Source organism: Ceratotherium simum, chromosome 6 (genome assembly GCF_057802395.1).
Source record: "Ceratotherium simum simum isolate JZ-2026a chromosome 6, ASM5780239v1, whole genome shotgun sequence".
In the NCBI taxonomy this organism is placed as follows: Eukaryota; Metazoa; Chordata; class Mammalia; order Perissodactyla; family Rhinocerotidae; genus Ceratotherium; species Ceratotherium simum.
In genome coordinates this window covers 62,942,944-62,967,722 of record NC_141905.1, presented here as the reverse complement: position 1 = coordinate 62,967,722, position 24,779 = coordinate 62,942,944, and the positions used below count along the sequence as shown (strand labels likewise).

The following is a 24,779-nucleotide window of genomic DNA, read 5'->3' as shown; positions in this document are numbered from 1 at the left end:
CCCCGGCTTTGGTGACCCAATTCTGGTGGCTACTGAGTCTGCTCTGCCAATGACCCAGGAGGCTCTGTCAATCTACGATGGGGCCATCGCAATTCCATTCCTTTCCGCAACCGATGCCGCCTGGGCTGGGGCCCAGAAAAACAAACTGTAGCTCTGTGGCTTTTTGGCAGCCCAGCTTCGGCTTTTGTTTTAACAAGGGGTGGGAAGGAGAATTTGAACCCTGTGGTTATCTGCATTTTAAAACATTTAAACACAGTCTGTCCACCTGCTTGGCACTCTGGGTCCTCTAGTAAGTCCCTCAGCCCCACCCCTTCTAAAATAGCAGCAACAATTCTGGGCCTGCCTTTGCTGCTGCTTATATACATGGAGCCCTGGTGGGGATATCCTGAGCCCTATCTTCTCCTTGGGGGAGGAGTCTGCACTTGACAGCCCCTGAGATTTCTCAGAAAGGCAGATGAGTCGGTCCTCAGTCCTCGAAAGGGAAGGATGAGGGGGAGGAGAGGTCCTGTTTGTAGGAACCACTCCCACTGGCTACAAGATACGTTTGCATTTAGAGAGAGAGATTTCCCAGCCAAGAGTCTAACTTCCTTTCCATAGCCAACAATAGCCTTTCTAGCTGCTTTCTGACCATATCAGAAAAGGCTGTGAGGGGAATGAGCAGATCAGAAAGGAGAAGAGGAAAAAGGTCAGGGGAGATAGCGGCAGTAAGGGCGTGGTTTGATGAAAAAGCCCAAAGTTTGTTTCCAAATGGAGGGAGTGATGGGGACTTAGAATTATCTAGGGAAACAGTCTATCATTTCCTCTCTCAACAGACAGCTGTGAGAACCACTGCAATACTGGTCACCTGGGGACTCTCTGCCCTAAGGACTCTCCCATCATCCCTTTCTTTGTCCAGCATCCTAGTCTCATCTGAGCTCCACGAAGATCACAGTACAAAGTGTGTTAGTAAACTCTTCAAGCCTGGGTCACTCCCTGAAGACCAGGGCAATGTCACCACCCCTGTGCAACTCTGGAAGGTACAAGTGGTCCCAGCCTCAACCAAATCAGTGGCAAAACAAGGACTGTCTCCACAGGGCATTTAGCTAACAGTAACAGGTTAGGTACACTGGAAAAGCTTCCAGACACTTCAGTTTGAGAACTGGAGAAGAAACAAAGGGGCCCAAACCTCCAGACTCTGTCTCTCCAGGAGGGCTCCATAGGCAGGGACCTAGGGAAAGTTTATCCCTTTGAGACGGCCCCTCAGAAACAGAGGCAGGTCCTTGATGCTCTATGGAAATTCTGGAAGCCCTTGTGGTTCTTACAAGAAAATGGCATTACAGCCATCCACAGAGCCCAGCCCAGCATTCACAGCAGCTTGTCTGCTGCAACCTCTCTTTGCCAAGATGGCATGCCTGGGCATCTGGGCTAGCCCAAGGAGGGATCCAAGTTGTTGTCACTGCACAGCACACACTGGAGAGAGCATCAAAGAGGAGCTCCGTCAGGACTTTCTGCAGCAGACCTGGTAACCACGGCCTCTTAAAGCTCAGACCATATTCTCCAATCTTCAGCCCATGGTGTCCAAAGAGCACCAGAGCTCTCCACCTCTAGAAAGGAATCACCTCTGGAACCTGGAACCAGATTCTACTTGCCAACACTGCCCCCGAGAGAATGAGAAGAGGGCTGACCAGCCCAAGGTTTCCCAACGAGCAGAGGCAGTAACCAGGACCTCAGGTACTAAGAAACCCCTAGGCAGGGACTTACACCAGAGTTCATAGTAGTAGTTGCAGCACTGAGACTGTCCACAGCAGTGTCCTGTATCACAGATGTAGCTTTGATTGTTGGTACCCACACAGGTCTCCTTATCCTAAAAAAAATCAAAAAGCATTTTAGCATATTAAATTATAGCTTTTAAACACCCCTTTTCTTCTCATCCCCCTCCTCCTGGCCATCTGCCCACCCTCCACCAAAAATGGTTTGTACCAATGTTTATTCCATTAAGGAAAAGAATCAAAAAGAACCACACAATGACAACAGATTTAAAGAAAAAAAAAAAGTTTATTAAATGGGGGAAGAGGATTCGGCACACAAAACCGACTGGTAAACAGGCGAGTTCTCCTCAGACAGGAAAAGGCTGCCTTGCTTTCTTTACGTCCAAGCAGAAATACTTCATGTTCCGGTGTTACACTCAGCAAGTAAGAAGGTGATGATTCTCCTGTAATTAGCAGTATGTTTTACATAAAACCGGCTTTTCTGTGCAAGTTCCTGGAATAATTAATGCAGTATCCTAGGATTAGCAACTAGTCAGTCATTTCCATTCTCCCTTCAAAACACATTATCTCCAAGGTTAATTACAGTGTGATTCAAAAAAGGGCTAAAAAAACTTGCTACTAAAATTTTCACTCTTAAGAAAAGGGGGGACCTGCTCAGATGACCTAGTCCAATTTCAATTTGCTAGATCATTTTTTGCTTATCAAATGATCTCCTAATAATCTTGACTAGATCTGGGATTCATACTGTCCCTTGTCAGGGACAGCTACAGAAAGGGTACTGCTGAGTAACCATCTAGCAGAGTTTGCCAAATTCTATTCGCAGCACTGGTAGATGGGGACGGAGGGGAAAAAGATTTTTCCTATTTCACATTTAAGATATGAAATACCCCACCAGCCAACCTGAACTTCAGCCCCAATGTACTCTGGACCGCAGTGCATACGATGAGACTTGTAAGTCATCTCCTCTACCTGGCTTTCAACATTTCTTTATTCTATAGAAGTAACACGTGCATTTACTGGACACTGTCTTTGTGCCAAGCACCGTGTTGGGTACAAGGGATATAAAGATGAACAAGACATTGTCTCTATCCTCAAAAAGCTCAGAGTTAAGAAGGAAAAAACCCCTGCTCAGCAAAGAAACTAAAACCACAGTATTGTATTTGCTGCTACTCAGGCTGACCCTGCCCACAGCGCACATCCGGGCAGATGCCTGCCAGTGGAAACTGAAGTCACATGGTCAGTTTCTCCTCTTCAGGCCTTGCTTTACTACACGGTCTGCTTGGCCAAGGGTATAAACAAAGCACTCCAGCGACTGTCTACAGGGCTAGGGACCGGGCAGCTAAAGTTCAGGCACCAGAAGCCACAGGGAGAGGACAAGAGAAAGGGCACGGCTGATAACCAGATCCCGGGCTCAGCGCAGGTCTCCACCACACATCCTCAGGTGTTTCCTGGTCTTGAAGAGTCTGACCCCCTGGGGTAAAGTGGTTTAGGAAAAAGGAAGCGTGGGAAAGGCATTTGTAAACTCTTGACAATGAGAGCTTTACAATATTGCAAACAGAGTTCTTTCTATCTCTGCCTTCCTGTGTCCACCATAATCAAAATGGAACACCTAGTGGGTGGCTGTCCAGTCAGATGTCTCCTCTAGGCCTGGTGCACGTGGAGAAAGCAGATCTGTCTTCGATGCTTCTGCTAGAATACATGCTCTCTGAGTTAAGAGTAAATCACTGCTTTCATAAAGACATCAAAAAGTTTCTCCCAAGTCTACCAGGCCCTGAAATGCCATTCTGCTGCTACTGGCTCACAAGAGCACAGATCAAAGTGTCACATAGTTTCTAAAAGAGGCGTGCTGCCTACAGACCGACACATGAAAGAATCCAGCGACACTTCTGCCTTGGGAAAATTCACCAGATGAGGTCCAAGCTCTGAACGCAGGGCGGCCCACTGCTCCTAAGTGAGGCGTGGAACAGAACGTGTTTGAAATCTAAACAAGGGGCATCCTCATGACATGCTGGTGTCAGCTTTTCTCTTGGTTCATCCAGCCCCCGAGGCAGGAAGCCTGAGGACCCCACTCTTTTTCCCACTCTGTCTCCACTTTCCCAGGGAGAGCAGAACTATAGTAGTATCATTTAATCCAGTGTTCCTCAAACACTTTTTACCCGGTATATCTCGTCCCCTGTTCTCCACCCCCTGCCCCCAGATAGAGTCCTCAGGCTGCCTGGGATGGTCTTGGTTATGGGAACTGTCATTTTCTGCTGCAGGAGGAAGGAAAGCAGGTGGGCAGTTAAGGAAGACAAGAACTCATGGACTTTTAGCAAGGAAGAAATGAAGGAGGATAGGGAGGTGTAAGTGTCGAGGTGAACTCCTCCAGACAGAAAGACCTGCTAGTATGAGAGGAAAATCCAGGAGCCTTGGGCTTGGTCCCAGCTCTGCCACTACAGAGGAAAGGAACTTTGGGCGCGTTACTCAATGGGCTTAGGGCTAGTTAAGATGTATCCTTCAACCCTAAGGCTTTATTATCCTACCCACCTCCCATCCTTTCTGACATAGCAGCCTGGAGCCAAGGCAAGAGCTCCTGAAATATATGTCTCTTCTCATTCAAAGCAACAGTAAAGAACAGCGGTGTGCAAATGCTGCTTGGTGCTCTCCCACCCTTCCCTGTATGAGGAGCCTAATCATGGATTAACTGGAGAACTCTCAAAGACCTCCAGGCGGCTCAAGATCCAAGTGGTTAAGAGTCAGTCAGATCTGGGTTCAAAGCCCAGCTCTTACTTATAAGCCCTTATTAACTGTGTGACCTTGGATAATTTACTTAACTTCTCTGAGCTCTTAATATCAACGTTATTCTGTGAATCATTATTGCTGGGCATGAAAGACCATTCAAAGAGCACTTAGCATTCACTGAGAACTATTTCAGTACAGTGAAGTTCACAGGCCATGTGGGCTGCTCCAGATCCAAGAGGAATAGGAACTGAAGAGAATGCAATGGAAAGTTCAAACATGAAAAATTCTCAGCACCTTTTTTTTTTTTTTGTGAGGAAGATCAGCCCTGAGCTAACATCCGTGCTAATCCTCCTCTTTTTGCTGAGGAAGACCGGCTCTGAGCTAACATCTATTGCCAATCCTCCTCCTTTTTTTTTCCCCGAAGCCCCAGTAGATAGTTGTATGTCATAGTTGCACATCCTTCTAGTTGCTGTATGTGGGACGCAGCCTCAGCATGGCCGGAGAAGCAGTGCATTGGTGCGCGCCTGGGATCCGAACCCGGGCCGCCAGTAGCGGAGCGCGCGCACTTAACAGCTAAGCCACGGGGCCGGCCCTCTCAGCACCTTTTATGATTATTCTCTGCTTTTCCTCCAAGCATCTTCAAGCACTTACACATATTACGTTGTTCAGGCCCAGTCTTGAAGAGTGGGCAGGAAATATCCCTCCCACCCCCCTTTCTCCAGAGAGTGAACCAGGGAAAGAATTGTGCTCTCCTCGCAGCAGGAGCTCTGTCTCCTTGTCCCCCTCCCCACCTCCAGTATGAACACAGTGCTCAGCACATAAAGGTTTGTTAATGAAACAACGGCTATGCAACCTCCACCAAGGCAGGGCGAGCTGGGTGAAGAACATGGCTCATGTGTACCGAGCACCTGCTGTGAGTCAGGCACTGCTCTAGGGGCCTGACACGTAGTCCTTCATCTAAACTTTAAAGCACCCCTGCGAAGTGGGCAGTATCAGGGAATTGAGGCTAAGTCACTTGCCTAAGGTCACACAGCTAGGAAGCAGTCCAATCTCGCTTGTCTGACTCGACCTGAGCTTTTAACTATTAAGCTACAGCCTCCTTGGTTGAAGTTATACTTCTTCCATTGCTTTTTACACTGCAGTTGCTTAAATAAATCCACTAAAAGCCCCAAAGGAAACAAAATCAACATTTCATCTTTGATGGAAAAGATAAGGACCCTACCCTCCCAGAGCTCTCTGACTTTGGGAACAGGCTCCTTTGTCTTCCACTCGGCAGCGAGGAGGGGCAACACAACTTAGGGCTCCTCCCTTCTTTGCTCAAAAGGTCACATTCTCACACACTGATTTTCTGACAAGCAGGGTGGCGTTTCATCCCCATGTGGAACGTGGGGCCTTCATTCCTCTCCTCAGCATCTATCGAGTACCAGCCCTGAACTAGCGGTGGGGACACAATAGACAGATGGCCCAACAGTCATGATCTCTGTCCTTGTGGAGCCTGCAGTCTAATGAAAGACGGTAATGTAATCACACAGATAAAACTGCAACTAGTCAGGCAAAACACATGATTCGGTGCCAGCCTATAGTAGAAAAGAACTGGAGTTAGTCAAGAAGGTCCAGCCGGCTTCTGTGAGGAAGGTAAGCTTGAACTGAGATCGCCAGGATGGTTAGAAATTTAGTAACTAGGGAAGAAAGATGGGAAGAACACTCCAGGCAAAGGAGATGGTACAAGCAAAGCCCATTAGCTAGAAGGAGATGGCTGAAGTAGGTAGGGAAGTTAGGTAAGCAGAGACCAGACTGTGCAGGGAGGTGACAAGATCAGATTTGCATTTTAAAGATATCTCCTGGGGCCGGCCCCGTGGCTTGGTGGTTAAGTGAGTGCGCTCCCATGCTGGTGGCCCGGGTTCGGATCCCGGGCGCGCACCGAGGCACCACTTCTCTGTCCATCCTGAGGCCGAGTCCCACATACAGCAACTAGAAGGATGTGCAGCTATGGCATACAACTATCTACTGGGGCTTTGGGGGGAAAAAATAAATAAATAAAATCTTTAAAGATATCTCCGAGGGCCGGCCCTGTGGCTTAACGGTTAAGTGCGTGCGCTCGGCTGCTGGCGGCCCGGGTTCGGATCCCGGGTGTGAACCGACGCACCGCTCCTCCCGCCATGCTGAGGCTGCGTCCCACATAAAGCAACTAGAAGGATGTGCAGCTATGACAGACAACTATCTACTGGGGCTTTGGGGGAAAAATAAATAAATAAAATCTTTAAAAAAAAAAAGATATCTCCTTTCTGGCAATGTTTTCATTTGCACAAAACTCCACAGCCAAAAAATGCTAGAAGAGTAGAACCTGTCATAAAGGAACTTTGTGTGAATAAACATGTGCTCTTATGCCAAGGCCTTTCACCTCAGGAATGACTGTAGTGATGACTAATAGGATCCTTGTTTGTCATAGGTATGTGCCTTCCGCCCTGGTACCACGGTGACTGGCTCCAACATACAGGGCACACACGGTCACCAAACAAAAAGCACAGGCACAAAGAAGAAGCAAGCAAGACCAACACTGAACGGGAAAGAACATTTCTACAATGGAAAAGGATGAACAGTGTGCCTTTTGCACATATGCAAAAAATCATTTCATCTCTTTGGTGGCAGCGTAAACTGCGGGACTAACAGCATTTTCCTTAACAGTTTCCATGTCTTATAGTTGCTATTCTTAGCTGAGCCACTGTAAAGGTCAATTTAATCAGCATAAGAAGTTTCTAAGTGCCAGCATAAAAAGAAACACTGGGCAGTAATGGTTCCCCAGGGATGGTTTTAATTTGCCAATTTATGGGGCTGGAAAACCCTGCTAGCAACTGGCAACAGCATCTTCATGTCCTTAGGACAGCACTCAAGTTTTAAAGTTTAAAAGTAAAAAATAGGAAAATTGAAATCCCTTCACAGGATGCTAAAGCACGGGACGCTAACTATCTTGGCTGCTGGATACGAATGAATCTGGCACATCACCTCTGGCTTTCCCCACAGGGAAACGCAAGAGTTTTTAATGGAAACGTCCAATTCCACAAATCAAATAAGAAATATGTATTGATACCCCTCCACATGTGCCAGGCACTGTGCTGGATGCTACAGCTACAGCAATGAGCAAGAGATTCTAGGGGAAGAGAGCCTGCTTCTGGCAATATACCCACGTAACTAACTTTAAAAATTCTTCTATGTTACCTAAAGCAATCTACAGATTCAACACAATCCCAATCAGAATCCCAATGACATTCTTCACGGAAATAGACAAAAGAATACTAAAATTCATATGGGGCAACAAAAGACCCCGAATAGCTAAAGCAACCCTAAGAAAAAAGAACAAAGCTGGAGGCGTCACAGTCCCTGAAAAATTCAAAACATACTACAAAGCAATAGTAGTCAAAACAGCATGGTACTGGTACAAAAACAGACACACAGATCAATGGAACAGAATTGAAAGCCCAGAAATAAAACCACACATATACGGACAGCTAATTTTCAGCAAAGGAGCTAAGAACATACAATGGAGAAAGGAAAGTCTGTTCAATAAATGGTGTTGGGAAAACTGGACAGCCACATGTGAAAGAATGAAAGTGGACCATCTGCTATTGCCATTCACAAAAATTAACTCATAATGGATCAAAGACCTGAAGGTGAGACCTGAAACTATAAAACTCATAGAAGAAAATATAGGCAACACATTATTTGAGACTGGTCATAAAGGAATCTTTTCGGATGCCACGCCAACGCAGACTAGGGAAACTAAAGAAAAAATAAGCAAGTGGGACTTCAGATTAAAGAGCTTCTACTAGGCAAATGAAAGCAGGATCAAAATGAACAGACAACCCACGAGCTGGGAGAAGATATTTGCAAAACATATATCTGACAAGACTTGAATTTCCCAAGTCTTGTTTGTGATGGATTATTTCTGCATAACTTCAACCAAGGAGGCTGTAGCTTAATAGTTAAAAGCTCAGGTCGAGTCAGACAAGCGAGATTGGACTGCTTCCTAGCTGTGTGACCTTAGGCAAGTGACTTAGCCTCAATTCCCTGATACTTCTTCCATTGCTTTTTACACTGCAGTTGCTTAAATAAATCCACTAAAAGCCCCAAAGGAAACAAAATCAACATTTCATCTTTGATGGAAAAGATAAGGACCCTACCCTCCCAGAGCTCTCTGACTTTGGGAACAGGCTCCTTTGTCTTCCACTCGGCAGCGAGGAGGGGCAACACAACTTAGGGCTCCTCCCTTCTTTGCTCAAAAGGTCACATTCTCACACACTGATTTTCTGACAAGCAGAGTGGCGTTTCATCCCCATGTGGAACGTGGGGCCTTCATTCCTCTCCTCAGCATCTATCGAGTACCAGCCCTGAACTAGCGGTGGGGACACAATAGACAGATGGCCCAACAGTCATGATCTCTGTCCTTGTGGAGCCTGCAGTCTAATGAAAGACGGTAATGTAATCACACAGATAAAACTGCAACTAGTCAGGCAAAACACTTTTATAAGACAAATGAAACCAGAATCAAGATGAACAGACAACCCACCAGCTGGGAGAGAATATTTGCAAAACATACATCTGACAAGGGGTTGATCTCCATAATATATAAAGAACTCACACAACTGAACAACAAAAAAACAAACAACCTGATCAAAAAATGGGCAGAGGAAATGAACAGACACTTCTCCAAAGAAGATATACAGATGGCCAATAGGCATATGAAAAGATGTCCAACATCACTAATCATCAGGGAAATGCAAATCAAAGCAACACTAAGATATCACCTCACGCCCATCAGAATGGCTATAATCACCAAGACAAAAAACAACAAATGTTGGAGAGGATGTGAAGAAACGGGAACCCTCATACACGGCTGGTGGGAATGCAAACTGGTGCAGCCTCTATGGAAAATGGTATGGAGATTCCTCAAAAAATTAAAAATAGAAATACCCTATGATCCAGCTATCCCACTACTGGGAATCTATCCAACGAACCTGAAATCAACAATCCAAAGAGGCTTATGCACCCCTGTGTTCATTGCAGCATTATTCACTATAGCCAAGAAGTGGAAGCAACACAAGTGTCCCCCAACTGATGAGTGGATCAAGAAGATGTGGTATATATACAATGGAACACTACTTAGCCATAAAAAAAAACAAAATTGTCCCATTTGCAACAAGATGGATGGACCTGGAGGGTATTATGTTAAGTGAAATAAGCCAGAAAGAGAAAGACAAACACTGTATGATCTCACTCACATGTGGAATATAAACCAACACATGGACAGAGAAAACTGTATTGTGGTTACCAGGGGCAAAGGGGGTGGGGGGTAGGCATGAAGGGTCAAGGGAGACATGTATATGGTGACTGACAAACAAAAATGTACAACAAAAATTTCACAAATAAACTATTAAGACATCAATAAAAAAAAAATTCTTCTACGTTAAAACCCCTAGAAATACTGGCTATTAAACAATATCCTTTTAATTATATAGCTGAGCTCACAAGAAAGCAAGGAAGATCCTCATGGGCCAAAAATGTTGAGGGGAACTAGAAACTACAGTGGTAAGTGAGGTCAGGCCTTTCCAGTTGCCCTGGAAAAAGGGGCTGTTCTCTTGGGCCCACCTGAAACAGGGAATTGGAACTGAGCCCCAGTATAAAGTGAGGACCCTCAAAGAGAGAGAGCAGACTAGGAAAAATTTAGCTCGTTGGCATACAGTAACAATAAGAAAGCTCTGAATTGAGAGCAAAAAAGTAGCTCCTCTAATAATCTGTAATCACGGGCCTTTCCACAAGCTAATTTGAGTTTGAATTGTACTATTACATGGTCTAGGAATCCTCAAACCAAAAATTTAACACAAAGAGTGGTCCCAGGCTGGGAATAATCTTGTGACATCTGGCAGAAGAAATGTAAACTCTGAAGAGACCTACCCTCAATCAGGGTATGAAGGATTCCCACAAATAAAACTCTGTTGAAGATGAGCTCACAATATATAATACAAAAATTTATGCAGAAATAATCCATCACAAACAAGACTTGGGAAATTCAACAAATAGCAGGATAAGACACCCCCCCAAAATTAAAATAATAGAATGATCAGATAAACTAAAATACATAAGCATATTTCAAATAATTAAAGCCAAAAAGGATGAATGAAAAATATGTGAAAAGAACATACTGAAAAAGAGACAGTGGCCAAGCAGATTTGGGGAAAAAATAAAATAAAACTTGTAGAAAAATAGTTATTGAAATTAAAAACTCAACAGATGTGTTACATAGAGATTAGACCAAGTTAAAGAGAGAATTAGTGAACTGGAACACACATCTGAGAAAATTTACCCAGCAAACCACTTACACTAAGAGAAAACAAGGAAATGGAAATGAGAAATAAGAAGCTCGAGACAGAAGGAAGAGAATGGAGGAGAGGCTATGTTTAAAGAGATAACTGAGGGCCGGCCCCATGGCTTAGCGGTTAAGTGCGCACGCTCCGCTGCTGGCGGCCTGGGTTCAGATCCCAGGCGCGCACTGACGCACCACTTCTCCGGCCATGCTGAGGCCGCGTCCCACATACATCAACTAGAAGGATGTGCAGCTGTGACATACAACTATCTACTGGGGCTTTGGGGGGAAAAAACTAAATAAATAAAGAGATAACTGAAAAATTTCCAGAACTGATTAAAGATATGGAATTTTCAGACAATAATAAACTCATACCTGGACACATTGTTTGAAACTAGACAACAACAAAGATGAAAAGATCTTAAATACATTCTAGATCTTAAATGTATCAAAATGTATCTAAGATCTTAAATACATTTCACTTGTTGATTCTAAGTTAAAGTTGCTTGCTGTCTTTTCTCATTTAGCCATTTCAAATCTGTCTTGTTTACGAAGACTTCATAAACAAGAAGCCTAGAAAGATCTAGATACAAAAGATCTTAAATACATTTAGAAAATCAACAAGTGAAATTAGAATTTAAAATAGTAATAAGCTCCATAAGGATAATAAAACAGGATAACAGGACAAAAGGCTTTAGATGGGGCAGTCAGGAAAGGTCTCCCTGAGAAGGTGACATCTGAGTTGAACCCTGAATGACGAGAAAGAACCAGCTTAAGCAGACCTACAGGAACAGTATTCCAGGCAGAGGGAATGTTAAGTGCCTGCAAAGACATCAATACAGAAATGAGGTTGGTGTGCTCAAGGAAAAGAAAGAAGACTAGTGTGGCTGAGTACAGTGAATCTCAGGGAGCGCAGTGCGAAAGGAAGAGCTGAGAATTCAGAAAGAGGCCAGATCTTATATGCCTTATGCAACAGTTAAAATAATATCCAAAGTACCACAGCTTGTAAATTCATTATTGGCTATAATAGCTAATTTCTCCCTAGCTGATGGAGATTTGAATAATATAACAATATTTTTGCAACTCTCATATTTACTTTTCAACTTCGACATCCCCCTTTCTCCCACCCCACCCACCCCAGGTTGTAGCTGCTGCAGCAGAGTGAGTAACAAAATCAACTTTCCTTCTATTCTTGAACCAGGAATGGCTTTCCAGAAAATAGACCAAATTCTAGCATTGCACGTCTACTGGAGTGAAGTTCTCTCTGATTTTGGTAACACTCTGTAACCAAAGGATAACGAAGCCTTCATAAACAAGACAGATTTGAAATGGCTAAATGAGAAAAGACAGCAAGCAACTTTAACTTAGAATCAGCTATTTCTGTTCTATCCCAGATAGAATCTTCACATTCTGAAAATGCAGCACTTTCAGGTCCAGATCCTTAGAAAAAGATTTGTAGGTGGTCATAAAAAATACTCTTTAAAGTATTGTGGATTTACCTATATTTTTACAATAAGAAAGTTAAGATCACTTTTCCCTAATACTAATGGTTTTAAGGCTGTTTGAAGAGCTGAGGGAAATAAGTAGAACTGTTCACAGGCACGCGTCTTGAATTGGGTAAAAGGAGGTTACAGAAGAGTTGGGGATGGAGGAAAGCAAGCTCAGGCAGAGGAAGGATTCGGCAGGAGTCCTGGCCTATTGTTTCCTATGTGTTAGTCTAATCTCCCTTTCTTTGACGGTAGGGACTGTCACACACTACTTTTGCATCCTTCACCATATATACTATACATGACAATCACTCCTTTAAGCTTTACTAGCTAAAGGAGCTCATTTTCATCCTTTCTGATAAAGGGTAAGCCACTGCTAAGAAGTTAACCAAGACTCTGCTTTGTATGCACTAGGATATTAGGAATGAATTTTTATGCTGTTTGGTTGAGTCAGTAATTTTCCAAAAGGACAAATAGCCTGGGCAGGTTCCCCTAACCAAGCCAATAAATCTGCCAAGATTCAGCCTCATCTCTCAGACTTGAGAGCGTATTTTACCCCTAAGGGCTCTAGACTCCAGCTCCCTGGGCTCAGGAGCACCCAGGGTCCCGTCCTCTAGCTGTAAAGTACCTTACAGGGTAAAGCCAAAGACTGGAGCTCGTGACACATGAGAAAAGCCTAGAACCAACAGGGGCAGCTGCTGCTTCAATATTTGGCTGTAGTGTGTACTGCTGAAGGGGGGTCCCAGGGACCCCTGCCATAGCAGAGACAAGGACCCATTTACTTCGACCTGTGAGGGTCTCCTGCACAATTCTGTCTGAGAACTCCCAAAGGCTGACACTTTCCAAGAATCTGAGGAAGGGCAACACAGCGAATCAGAATCAGGGCGTCTCACAAATAAGTGAATTTGCCCCAAAGTAGTAAATGAACACACTTAGACAACAAATGCAACAAAATAGAAATGTGTTTCCCAAAGTGTGGTCCGTGGGCCCATGGGCCCAAGATCACCTGGGGTATTTGTTAAGAATGTAGATTAAGAACCTCTGGGGGCAGAGACTGAAGCTTTGCCTTTTAAAACACACTCCCCTGATTATGCTCACGTATATTCAAGGTTGAGAACCACTGCGCTAGATTTATAATAAATGTATAATATAAATATACACAGTTCTTGCCCTCTAAAAATGGAATAGTTTAATATTCTTTTTCTAGAATCCCAAACACATCCCAACAGTTACCCCCAAGAGTAGCCACTTAGAATCAAGGCACATAAAATTATTTACACTCTCTCTGCCTCACTCCATAAAAAAATACATACAATAAATCATAAACATAAATTTTTTTAAAGTAACATTACTTAGGTACACTTCTATTCACACCAGTACTGCTACTGCCAAAGCTGCATTACAACTGGATCCTCATTAAATAGCCCCCAAACAGAGCAGCCAGCAAAGAAATTAAAATCCATTTCCTGTGTCCTTATTAGGAATCTAAATAACAAACTCAGAAAAAGCCACTTGACCCCGGTAGGAAAATCCCAGAGCAAAGATCGGAACTTGCAACATATCCCATGGTTTTATTAAAGGCTACTTGTCGATGTCCTGGTGCATGCAGGCCTGCGGGGTCTGGCTGGCTGCAGTGGCTCAAGACGTGGGGTTAACGTGCCACTCTTTCACCCCTGGACACTTAGAAAGAAAAGCAGTCATGCCTCGAGGTATCCCCAGCAATCTCTCAACCCTGACCTCTTCTGCCACAGAATAAGCACTGAGACGTATAGTATCTTCAGCAAGGGCTGGTACAGAGAGCTGAGTGACAAAACAGCAGGTAGCACAGGACAGAGAAGGTGGCACTCAGGCTGGGAAGGAGGGCAATTCAGCCAACTATCGTGTGTCCGCAGTTGGTCCCATGAGAGCAGGTCCTTTCCTTCCCACATTGTATTACATCCTCTCCTGCTTGAAAGCAGGGATTGCAAACTGGTGGCCCTCAGGCCACAACGGGCCCACAAATGAGTTTTGTGCCGAAGCGGTACCTTTGTTTTTCAACTTTTTAAAAAATGGAATTAACCGTCAACATTTTAAAATGAGAAGGACTCATACAGAAATTCAGCTTTCCACCTTCTCTTGAAAACTGAGAGCCCACATTCCCCAGGGTCATATTAGGCTGGTCACAGATGTACATGGGCTCTGGCTACACCACAGCTCCCTCTGCAATCCCTACTGTCCAATAACTCTATCTGTTTGACTCAAGCATGTCACTGCCTGGCCCTTGTGGGCATCAGATTAGCTCCTCCTGCTCTCAAGTTCAGTAATAGATCGTTCATCCCCTCACCTTGAGGTTAAGGCATGATGCAGAGCCCAGATATAAATAGCAGACATTTGAATTCTCTATACTGACTGAAGCTTAAGCAATACCGTACATATGACATGTAACATAGGTACCTGGACAGAGAGGAGGGCCCTGCTTTGCCGCATGAGGGGTATACCTCTGGAGAATCAGGAAAACCTCCTGCCACAACGTTGACTCAAGAGATGTGACAGAACCAAGTTCTGCACTATGACTGTGTTTATCAAGCATGTGCTGGGCGTTTTTACCTATGACATGTGTTCCCCTTTTTATAGGAAACTTGAGGTTCACAGCTAGAACAAGTTTTCTGAATCTAAAGCCCAAATTTTAGTGGAAACAATGTAATGCTTAGGGGTTATCCTAAACTTTCATGCTAGATGCTGACAGGCACAAAAAAGACAGATAAGATATGGACTTTGCCTTTGAGGAACTTGGTAATAACTAAACTGTTAGGTTTAAAAAAAAAAGTTTATGGTTCAGTTCTTGTTGCTGAAAACCTTCCCGAAATATTCAGGTTCATTTGTGCCTTAATTAAGTATAGTCTAATCAATAAAATTCTTTCTTTTTTTAAAGATTTATAATGTGGCAAAGCCTCAGGGTCATAATTTGGAGCAATGGTGAAATATACACAACACACACATACATAATTAACAAATATATAATACACATTTATATAGGACTCTCAAGCTCTTCAAACTTCTTTAACAGCCAGCCTTGCATTTGAGCCTGCCAGCCAGCACCCTGTAAGAGGTCAGAAGTGCTGCCATCCTCATCTTATGGATAAGAAACCAGCACTTAGCCTAACGCTATAGATGACAGAATCGAAACTGTCAAAACTGTGGTCTTCTGACGTTTGGTTCAGTATTCTTTCTATGACTGGTTTCTAGCTCATCAAAGTTTTTGCTGTATCTTGAAAATGGCTCTTGATCAAATAAAATACTCACTTCTTGGCCCAAAAGAGGTATAGTTTTCAGGGATCTGAAATACCGAAGGTACAAATTAACTTGTTGCTAATGTGCTTTAAAAGAGATTCACCAGTTTCATTTGACAATGAAAAGCACATGCGGCTCTCAGAGACATTCCTCACTTTAAGCAAAATTCTAAATGTAACCCCATTTTTTCTCAGCAGTTCCATCCCACTGCAGTAGGCTTTTATTGGGAGCAAAAGAAATAATAATGGGACTCGTCTTGTGTGCCTGTCTGTCTAGAGACCAGTACCAGAGATTTATTGCCAGTAAAAAGCTCAACACAGTTCAAGGAAACTTTCTACCTCAGACAAAGGGTCACATTAAAAATAGTCTCCCTGGGGCCGGCCCGGTGGCGCAAGCGGTTAAGTGTGCGTGTTCTGCTGCTGTGGCAGCCCGGGGTTCGCTGGTTCAGATCCCGGGCGCGCACCGATGCATTGCTTGTCAGGCCATGCTGTAGCAGCGTCCCATATAAAGTGGAGGAAGACAGGCACGGATGTTAGCCCAGGGCCAGTCTTCCTCAGCAAAAAGAGGAAGATTGGGAGATGTTAGCTCAGGGCCGATCTTCCTCAAAAAAAAAAAAAAAAGGTCTCCCTGCAGACACAAGATAAAAAAAAAAAGTCCTCAGAATCCAGAGGCTATGTCTCCAAAAGACTCTAAATAATTTTAAAGAAATTTCTGAACTCTAAGACCTTACACTTAAAGATTAAAAGAGATGTCAGATGATTTAGAGAAGGGGGAATTTATTACACAGAGAGAGATTACAATAGACCCAAGCCACAGCAATAGGCACCTAGCTTGAATTATGGCCTGTTATTAAAATAACTGTAGCCTAATTGTTCTTTAAACTGTATAAAGTTATTTGGGCAGAACTGAGATCCTATCCTTCTCAGGGGGTGGTTATCCAGATTCTTCAGAGAAAGAAATAAAATGTCAGTTCCCAAAGGGCTTGACCTTATCTACTGGCCATAAAAAATTAACTCTATAACTGTCCTTGACAAGACATAGTACCTACTGATTAGGGGCAACCAAGATGTCAAGATTCTAAATCTCTGGGCGGATGATTAATACATATTGCTTAGAATGCAGCAAGAACAAGTATACCTATTTCTCCTTTATTAAAACATCTCAGTCCATCTTCCCTGAGGCCGGTGACTGCTTCCTAAGCAGAGTGGACCACATTAGGCATCAGGAGTTTCTAGCCCAGAGTTTCTCCACCTCGGCACTATTGACATTTAGAGCCAGATAACTCTTTGCTGTGGGGACTGTCCTGTGCACTGTAGGATATTTAGCAGCAACCCTGGCCTCTACTCACTAGATGCCAGTAGCAACATCCCATCCCTCTAGTTGTGACAATCAACAATGTCCAAACATCGCCAAATGTCCTCTGGGGAGTGGGGCAAAATGGTCCCTAGTTTAGAACCACTGTTCCAGCCAAACTGTACCACACAATTTAGTGCAGAATTGTTTTCCATCTAGTCTTGTTGTCTAATTGCTTCATGGGCTCCCCAATCACTCTGTAAATTCCCTGAGAGCAGGACTGATGTCAATCTCAGAAGTGCACCTACCCTAACAAAGGATCAGACATGCAAAAACCTTCAGGAAGTACTGATCCAGGTGACTGAACGGTCAGGTAACAACAGGGGCTAGTCCTCCCCCGTGCTCCCTGTGCCTCAGCTATGCAGTACAAGCAGTAGCATGAAGGGATCCTCCAAGGCTATGGTGATGTGATGTGATCTCACATGACCGCTGAGAGACCTACCCACGGCTCTCTGGCCATGATGGGTTTACAGTAACCCAGCACAATCTGAGCCTGACCCATAAATCCGGAACCTCACCCAGAGACAGAGGAGTGACTGCACATTCTACTTTTGTTGGCAGACTGCCCCAGCCTATCCTGGGCCTCCCCACCACACTCCAGAGCCACACCTAGAAGAGTGGGAGGTCACAGGTATTCACACCACTCTCTGGTGGGTAACCAGGGATTCCAAACCCTTGATGAAAACCACATGATCAGTTGGGCAGTATTTGAAACCAAGAATGAGACCATGTGTCACAGTTCAGTGGAAGCTCCTGGGAGCCTGTGTGTTAAGCAAGAGAACCAAACAATAATAAATATTCTGGCCCCCTTGATGCAATGCCCAAGAGAACCAATGTCTTATGTACAACACAGTCCAAGCAAACCCTAAGCCACTTTCAGGAAAAGAAGTCACTGTGTCATACTCCAGCCATTCTCAAAGCATGCCTCCCTCTCTCCTGACATGCATATGGCTTTCTGCCACTGCCCCTCCTCTCTCTTTCAGTTAAAAGAACAAGATAGGTCAAGCAACTCACCTCCCATGATTGAATCACCATTTCCAGCAACCAACAACAGATGTTCTAGTAAGGTCCAGGTTCAAGTCCAATTGAGCCCTGCCCAGAGAAGCAATGGCTACAGAGGGGCACAGAAATGGCTAAAGCAGGTCAACATCCAGGGCTGTTTCAACTCACTGTTGCTACAAATTAGCAACAAATAGAGTAAAGAAGTGCAGGGATGGAGAGTTAAGACACTAGAATTTGGCTGCTAGGGAATTAGGGCAGGACAAAGAATTTTATAGCACAGTTTTTTAAGTAGCCCCAAATTATTCCATTTTTCTGGACTAAAACTTACCTCTGCAAGGAAAAGGGGTGGGAGGGGGTGGATCAAGCTCATGGGATATCACTGGGGGAAGTGAATGTTTTCTTTGGCTCCATCCTGGATAAAAGTTTCAAAATCAGCAGATCCAGTCTTTTCCACTAAGTTATTGTTCCAGTCCACTGATTTCTCTTTGCTCTGATAACAGGAATGTGATGAAAAACATGCTACATTCCTCTGAAAAAGCAGCTTCTTGCGACAGAGATGGTTGGGGGTTTAAAAATTCCCCTGAAAGGGCTGGGATAAGAACCACCTTTTTTCACCTTTAGGTGACCCTAGGGAACTGAGGTGTTCTATGGAGCTGTCACTTACAAGATTTTTACAAATCAGTTTCGATAAGAATTTTGGCTTCAATCTCTGGTAGTACAAACAACAAGTGTCACCTTGGTGTTTGCTGCATTATATACAGCCAGTTCCCTTCTAAGTTGAGTCTTGCTTAATTCGTCCTGAACCAGGTACAGAGAGGCTAAGCACACAAGGAGAGTAATGGGAATCAACACTGGGCCCTTTGCAGAGCACAGCACGTGCAGGGAGAAGCTCTGGCAGCAGATTTTGGAGCAGGCACCACATGAGAGCAATATGCAAGAGCAGGACAAGACTGAGAAGACCTGGCCTCCAGAGCCATCATTGCCATATATTAGCTGTGCGATCTTGAATAGATAACTCCTTGAGTTTCAGTTTCCTCACAGTAGAATGGAGATAAGACCTCCTACCTCTTGGGTGGCTGTCGTGCTGAAATAATAAAAGTATCACATAAATGTTGGCTAATATCCAGCTATTAGGGGTTAAATTAGAAGTCAGCAAATTCCCTCTTCCCTCTCCCTGGTCACGGCCCCCACCTGCAGCTTTAGGCTGGCTATCACCAGAGCATTTTCAGCACACTCCTTGGGAGACCATAAGATCTATTATTATATCCAGGAAGTAACTGGGGTTCAATATTCTGGCTGCTTTGTCACATTCAGCATGAGGCCAATCAAGGGCCTGTAGGTACCAGCTCCTCCTTTCAAGAATACAAATAGCCCCTTGGGCCAGGAGGTGGTCCTCTGTGACTCTACCATGACAAATTCCAACATGGGCAAGGGCATATTGCTTGAAAGGGTCCCAGATCCACCCCAGTTTTCTTGGAGACTACTCATTTCCAGTATCAGGGATCACCTCACTTGCCTGGTGAGGACAGTGGGCCCCTCCCACAGAGAAAGGCAACATTCCGCGGTGCAAGATATAAATTATTGCCTTGATGGAGGCTAGCCTGCATTCCATCGACTAGAACTTACCATTAACAGGTCCTTCAACACACCTACAGTGCAACAACTGAAACTACTGGACTGTGGGAGGGGCTACCTGCACAAAGCCATCTCTTCACACCTCTGAACCCCCACAGTACTCTGTGCCTCTCTAATGTCGCTCACCACCACCAGCCGAATGTTCCAATTACCTGCGCACTTGTTCTACTTCCCCTGACTATAAACCCCTTGAGTGCAGGGATAGAGTTTATACCCTTTTGTATCCACAACATGCTTTGAAGGTGCAAAATACTTTTCAGATATAGAATGTTGGTCATAAGAATCCTCCAGCAATACCTTCTGAATCAAACATGAAATAGAATTCATTCAAATCAGCAGACTAAGAACATTCTGTTGCAATCTTGTCCTCTGGAAATCAGTAATCCATCTGTTAGGTATACATGATGGATTCTCTTGTAACCAGGAAACTCATTTTCTGATGTCACCAGATAATAAAAGGATAGCATGCTTAATTGTGTGTTGTATCTAAAATTTGGTACATGGTGCCATACCCAGAAAGTTCAGCAGGTGACTCTCTTCTGAACTTTAGCTTCTCTAAGCACAAAAAGACTGTTCTTGAGTCAACACTGTAGCTTCCAGCGAGCTTCCAGAGCTGTCTTAACTGTCCCTTGCATGGAAGAATTAATACAGCCTACAGCCTATCTGGCCTTTACAGAGACCGAATGCAGGCCAGACTCTGAAGGGCCCTAATGCTTTCCTCCTTCTCTGTGTCATAAAGAGCACCAAAACTTGGTGAGCCAAGGTCCTTGTCTTGCGTCAGGCTAGTTAATACGAAGACTCACAGGTGACAGTTTCCCTTCTCAACCACAGGAGAAAACAAAAACAACACTCCCAACCTGATCTGTCTGGAATGTTCTTTCCTCAGCTCATATGTCTGATAAACTCCTACTCATCCTTCAAGACTCAGATCAGCTATCACCTTCTCAGAAAAGCTTTCCATGCCCACTCCCCTCCCCCAGCCTGATTTAGATGCTTTCCCACCATCTGCCATCCCAGCCCCCACCACCGCCTCCCTCGGCCTTCCTCTGTTAGAGTCTCAGCACATTGTCATGTAATTATTTCCATGCTACTAAACCTGAGGTGGGGGGTGGGGGTGAGGGGTAATCTCCCAAAGAGTGGCCAGAAACCACCTGGGTCAGAACCACCTGGGGAACTTAATAGAAATGCATATTCCTGGGCCCTGGCTACAGGCCTACAGAATCTACCTTTCAATAAGCCCCACTCCCAGGTGATTTCTATGCATTTTGAGAACTACTGCATTAGAGTGTGAGCTCCTTGGAAGTCAGAAGTGTGCTTTATTTGTCTTTGCATCCTTTGTGCCAGGTCCGCATTCATTAAGTGTTCAAAATCTCCATGCAGTGGCATTATTCAGTAGATGCTGCACTCATGAGACTCTTCCACAGAGTAAAATGCAAAGGTGCACACACACTGTCTTATCCGGTACCTGGGCCGCCTAGAAACAACCTTCAGAAAATATGCCCCCACTAAAACTGCGCATTAATCCTACTCCACTCTCACAGACATTGGGCAATGCAGTCTAGGTAGTGAGAAAAACTCCGAGCTTTGGAATCAAAAGACTTGAGTTTAAAAAAAACAAATTTCAATTACCATTTCCCTAGCTAGCTGAGCAACTTTGGGCAAGTGGCTTAACTTCTGTAAGCATCAGTGTGCACTTCTGCAGCAACAAAATCCCACTACCAGGTAAGACAGGGTTGTTATGTGGAATAAGGGGGAAAAAATATATGAAAGTACATACATATTACGTATGATGAAAACTAATAGTATATATATTTTTGCATAATTTTAAAAAAATAGAATTATCACCAAATAATCTTGGAAGGCTGGCTTTTACATAGCTCCAATAAAAAACGTAGTTATACTGTCAGACACAGAAATGCTGGAAATATACAAAATTATGTAACCAAAAATACTCAAGGTTTTTATAGCCAAGGTTTGAATCGCAGAATCCTAGGGCAGAAAGGGCTTTCAAGAGGTCCTCTAGTTCAGCCTTCTACCAGGAACCCTTTCAGAAACAAGAGCTAAAGATTCACCTGCTGTTGATCCTGAGATGCTCCCCATGACAACAAACACAGCACTTCACTCCACTCACCACTGCATCCTCTCACTTAACCGAGTGGAGGTTACTGGACACAGGCCCTCCCCTTCTTGACACCTCAATATATAAGAGTAATAGTATAGTATAGCTCAAATGGTACAGGAAACAACAGCCTCCCAACTCTCAGTCAATGCACAATGGTAGCCACCAAACGACAGGTGCCAGAGGTCCTGCCCACTACACCCTCCACTTCTGTAAAGCAATCAGTCCTCTAGCTTCTAGTTTCCTGGACCCCTATGGTCTTGCATCCTTTAGGAATGCATAGATAAAAATAATAGTTACGTTTTTACTAAATGCCTACTCTCAAGCCAGCCAAGGTGCTAATGTTTTAAATACATTCTTTTGGGAAATCCTCCCAATAACTCTTCAACTAGGTTTTCTTATTTCCATTTCAAAGATGAGGTTCAGAACAGTTAAGCAGCCTGCCCAAGACCGTGTGGGAGCCCAGATACGGATGCAGATCTTTCTGGCTCCCCAGCCCTGCTCTTTCCACTGTATCAGGCAGTTTCCAAGCTCTCTCCCCTGCCAGCTGACATAGCACGGGAGGCTTCATCTATCCCATTTCAAGCACTGCTCAAAAGCCTCGCCAGGGTTCACTCTGCCCATAGGTTAAAAGGACAGCCTTCCTTGGGGGACAGAGGAGGTGCTCAAATGGGGTCCCTATTCTATGCCATCAAAGAAACACTGACGATCAACAAGGGCAGTAATGGAATGTGCAGAGCTTTTCAGAGAAGCTTACTTTTAAAAGGACTTCAGGCAACCCAAGAGAGATTTGCTCATGTAGCACTTTTCTAAGAGTGAGATTAAACCAGCAGTCCCTAGCAGCAACTCTCTAAGGCTTCTGGTTTGATCTCATCTGTGGCTTTTCCTCACCTAGGAACAGGCAGCAGAGGGTATGTGTCCGTCCTCACCCCCTCCTACAGCCGCTGCTGGTTACAGTTACACATTCCAATACAGACATGCCTCTCACACCAAAGAGGGGGTGGGGGATGGCCAACTCTCAGGAGCCCTGGAACAAATATTTGGCAACAGCTGTGTTCTCAGCAGACAGCAAGCAGTTGGTCGCTAGCTACTGTTTTCTCATTCCACACTAGGTTACCATGATAATTTAGCGTCCCTACTTCAAACAGTGGCTCGAAAAGCAATCAAGTCTCTGCCACAGGGGTCCATGGGCTTTGAAAAAATCAGTCAGGAAGGCCAAAATGTGGCCAATCTCACCCCCATCCCTCTGAGGTATCCCGGACGTCCCTCAGCCACACAGCCCTCACCACATGCTTAAAAGGAGAAAGCCTTTGGGAGCCCTTCCCTTTAAAAGAAGACCCCCCTCCCCGCCTCAGAATCTCTTTAGAACCAGAGAACTGTGAAGAAATCTCTGCTAACTAGCCAAATCAAAACGGAGAAGGAATAAAAGGGGTTTTGATCAAGAGTCTCACCCTGCCTCTCCCCTCCCCAGCCTCACCCCTCAATTGTTTCCTCCACAAAGCTTCAGAAACGGTTTTGTGGTGTCTAATGGAAAATCAGAATGCACGGCCCCAGAGAGACCTCAGGGATGTAGGGGGTTAAGAAGACGGTGGCTCTGGAAGTAAGGAGCAACTGGCAAACAAGAAGGGAAGACTGAAAATTTCTCTATGGGAGCTGGCCTGTTGTAACTGTGAGACATTTTCTAAAACGTTCCCTCTACCCAAAGCAGCAGTCCGATAAACAAGCTCCCTCCCTTCTTCCCTTCCCGAACGCGAGCCCCGTACAACCCATTCAATTACCTGTCTAAGACCCAAAAGAAAAGGCATCCTGCAAGAGCATCGTCCACACTAACGTTTGGAACAAAGGGCTTTTAAAAGTTAAGGTCTTGGAATGAGCATTTCCCCTGGTGGGCCTGCGTGCTCGCGGTCCCAGCTAACCAGCCTTTCTGAGCAAAGAAGAGAAAGTAAACAGAGTCCTGGGACCAAGCAGGCACTCTCCCTCCTGCTCTCCTCGCTACTCCCCCCGCCTGGCTCCAACCCACCCCCACCTTCTCGTGACATATCTCAGACGAAGCAAAGCCGAAGCTGTGTGCCAAGGGGGAAATGACATCAGTTCAGGCACAGCAGAAAAAACTCCAGACAGCTGCTGTGGAATACTGAGGAGGATGTGCTGCAAACTCACAATGGCCAGCCCTGGACCCACCTAGAGCTGGAGCCCGCAACCGGAGGAAGGGGGGCTGCCGCCCACTCCCATCAGCTCCCCTTGGTTCGGGTGGACATAAATCTAGTCTCTAAAGATGAAAAGAGCTATGTTTCTCTGTATAAAGAGTGGATTCTATAGCTCCCGAGGTATTGTTTCTCCTCCTTGGGAAAGAAAACCAAGCCCAGTGCCTGTCAGTTTCACAGACACTTTTCCGCCCCCACCCCTGCCAGAGTCGGGGCTCAATAAATAATAGTGCATTAAGCCTGGCTGTCCCAACTTCTCTAGGGATCCCGTCAATTTGCACAGCGAGGGCCTGGAGTGGCATCTTTTCCCCAGCTAAGGTAGGACATGCTACCTTGGATGCTGACCTTTCGAGCCCTCACTTCTAGAGGAGAGTTTATATTTCATAAACAAACTGCACATGTACAGGTGCCAACATCTTTCCTCACTTGTCTTACAAAAGGTACAACAAGTCCCACCGCAGCCTCCAAGTTGCCAGTAAAGCAGATCATCTATATTTAAACCAACTCTTGCTTCTGAAAAGTTCACCACTTTAGGTTTGTTGTGCTTTCCTCTCTAAGCAGCTCAGTTTATGGAGAAAATGTTTCTCTAACAGCAAGCTTTGCACAAGAAGCAAAGGCCCTGGGAGTGGTGTCCTCATCTGACTTTTCCTCGTCAGTGGTGTAAGCCAGCTCTCATCTGGCCACCCTTCCCTAAACAGCAGTCACAGTGGCTCTCTTCGGCCCTAAATCCTCTACCAAAAACGACACTGCAAAGGACAAAAGGCCCATGTTTGGATTTGGACTGGCAGAGATGACTCTTAATTCTTAAGGAGAACAATCTTCAGAGGAACTTGATAAATCCAAAGTTACTTTCTACTAACTTCTTAGGCTGCAAATTAATTA

The 24,779-nt window shown here is 44.8% G+C and overlaps 1 protein-coding gene across 5 annotated transcripts in view; it reads right to left on the bottom strand.

Moving 5' to 3' along the window:
- The window catches only part of WBP1L (WW domain binding protein 1 like), a 61,093-nt gene that overhangs the window by 14,118 nt on the left and 22,196 nt on the right, over positions 1-24,779 (bottom strand). For 2 of the 5 annotated variants that reach the window (XM_087432526.1, XM_087432527.1), the window contains 2 exons: positions 18,268-19,023; positions 1,741-1,843 (listed from right to left, as the gene is read on the bottom strand). In XM_087432526.1, coding sequence (XP_087288652.1) covers positions 1,741-1,843; positions 18,268-18,309 — 145 coding nt within the window. In that variant the 5' untranslated portion in view covers positions 18,310-19,023. Of the gene's footprint in view, positions 1-1,740; positions 1,844-17,951; positions 18,234-18,267; positions 19,024-24,779 lie in introns of those variants that run through there. The other 3 variants (XM_087432531.1, XM_004428017.3, XM_087432528.1) reach the window with 2 other exon arrangements.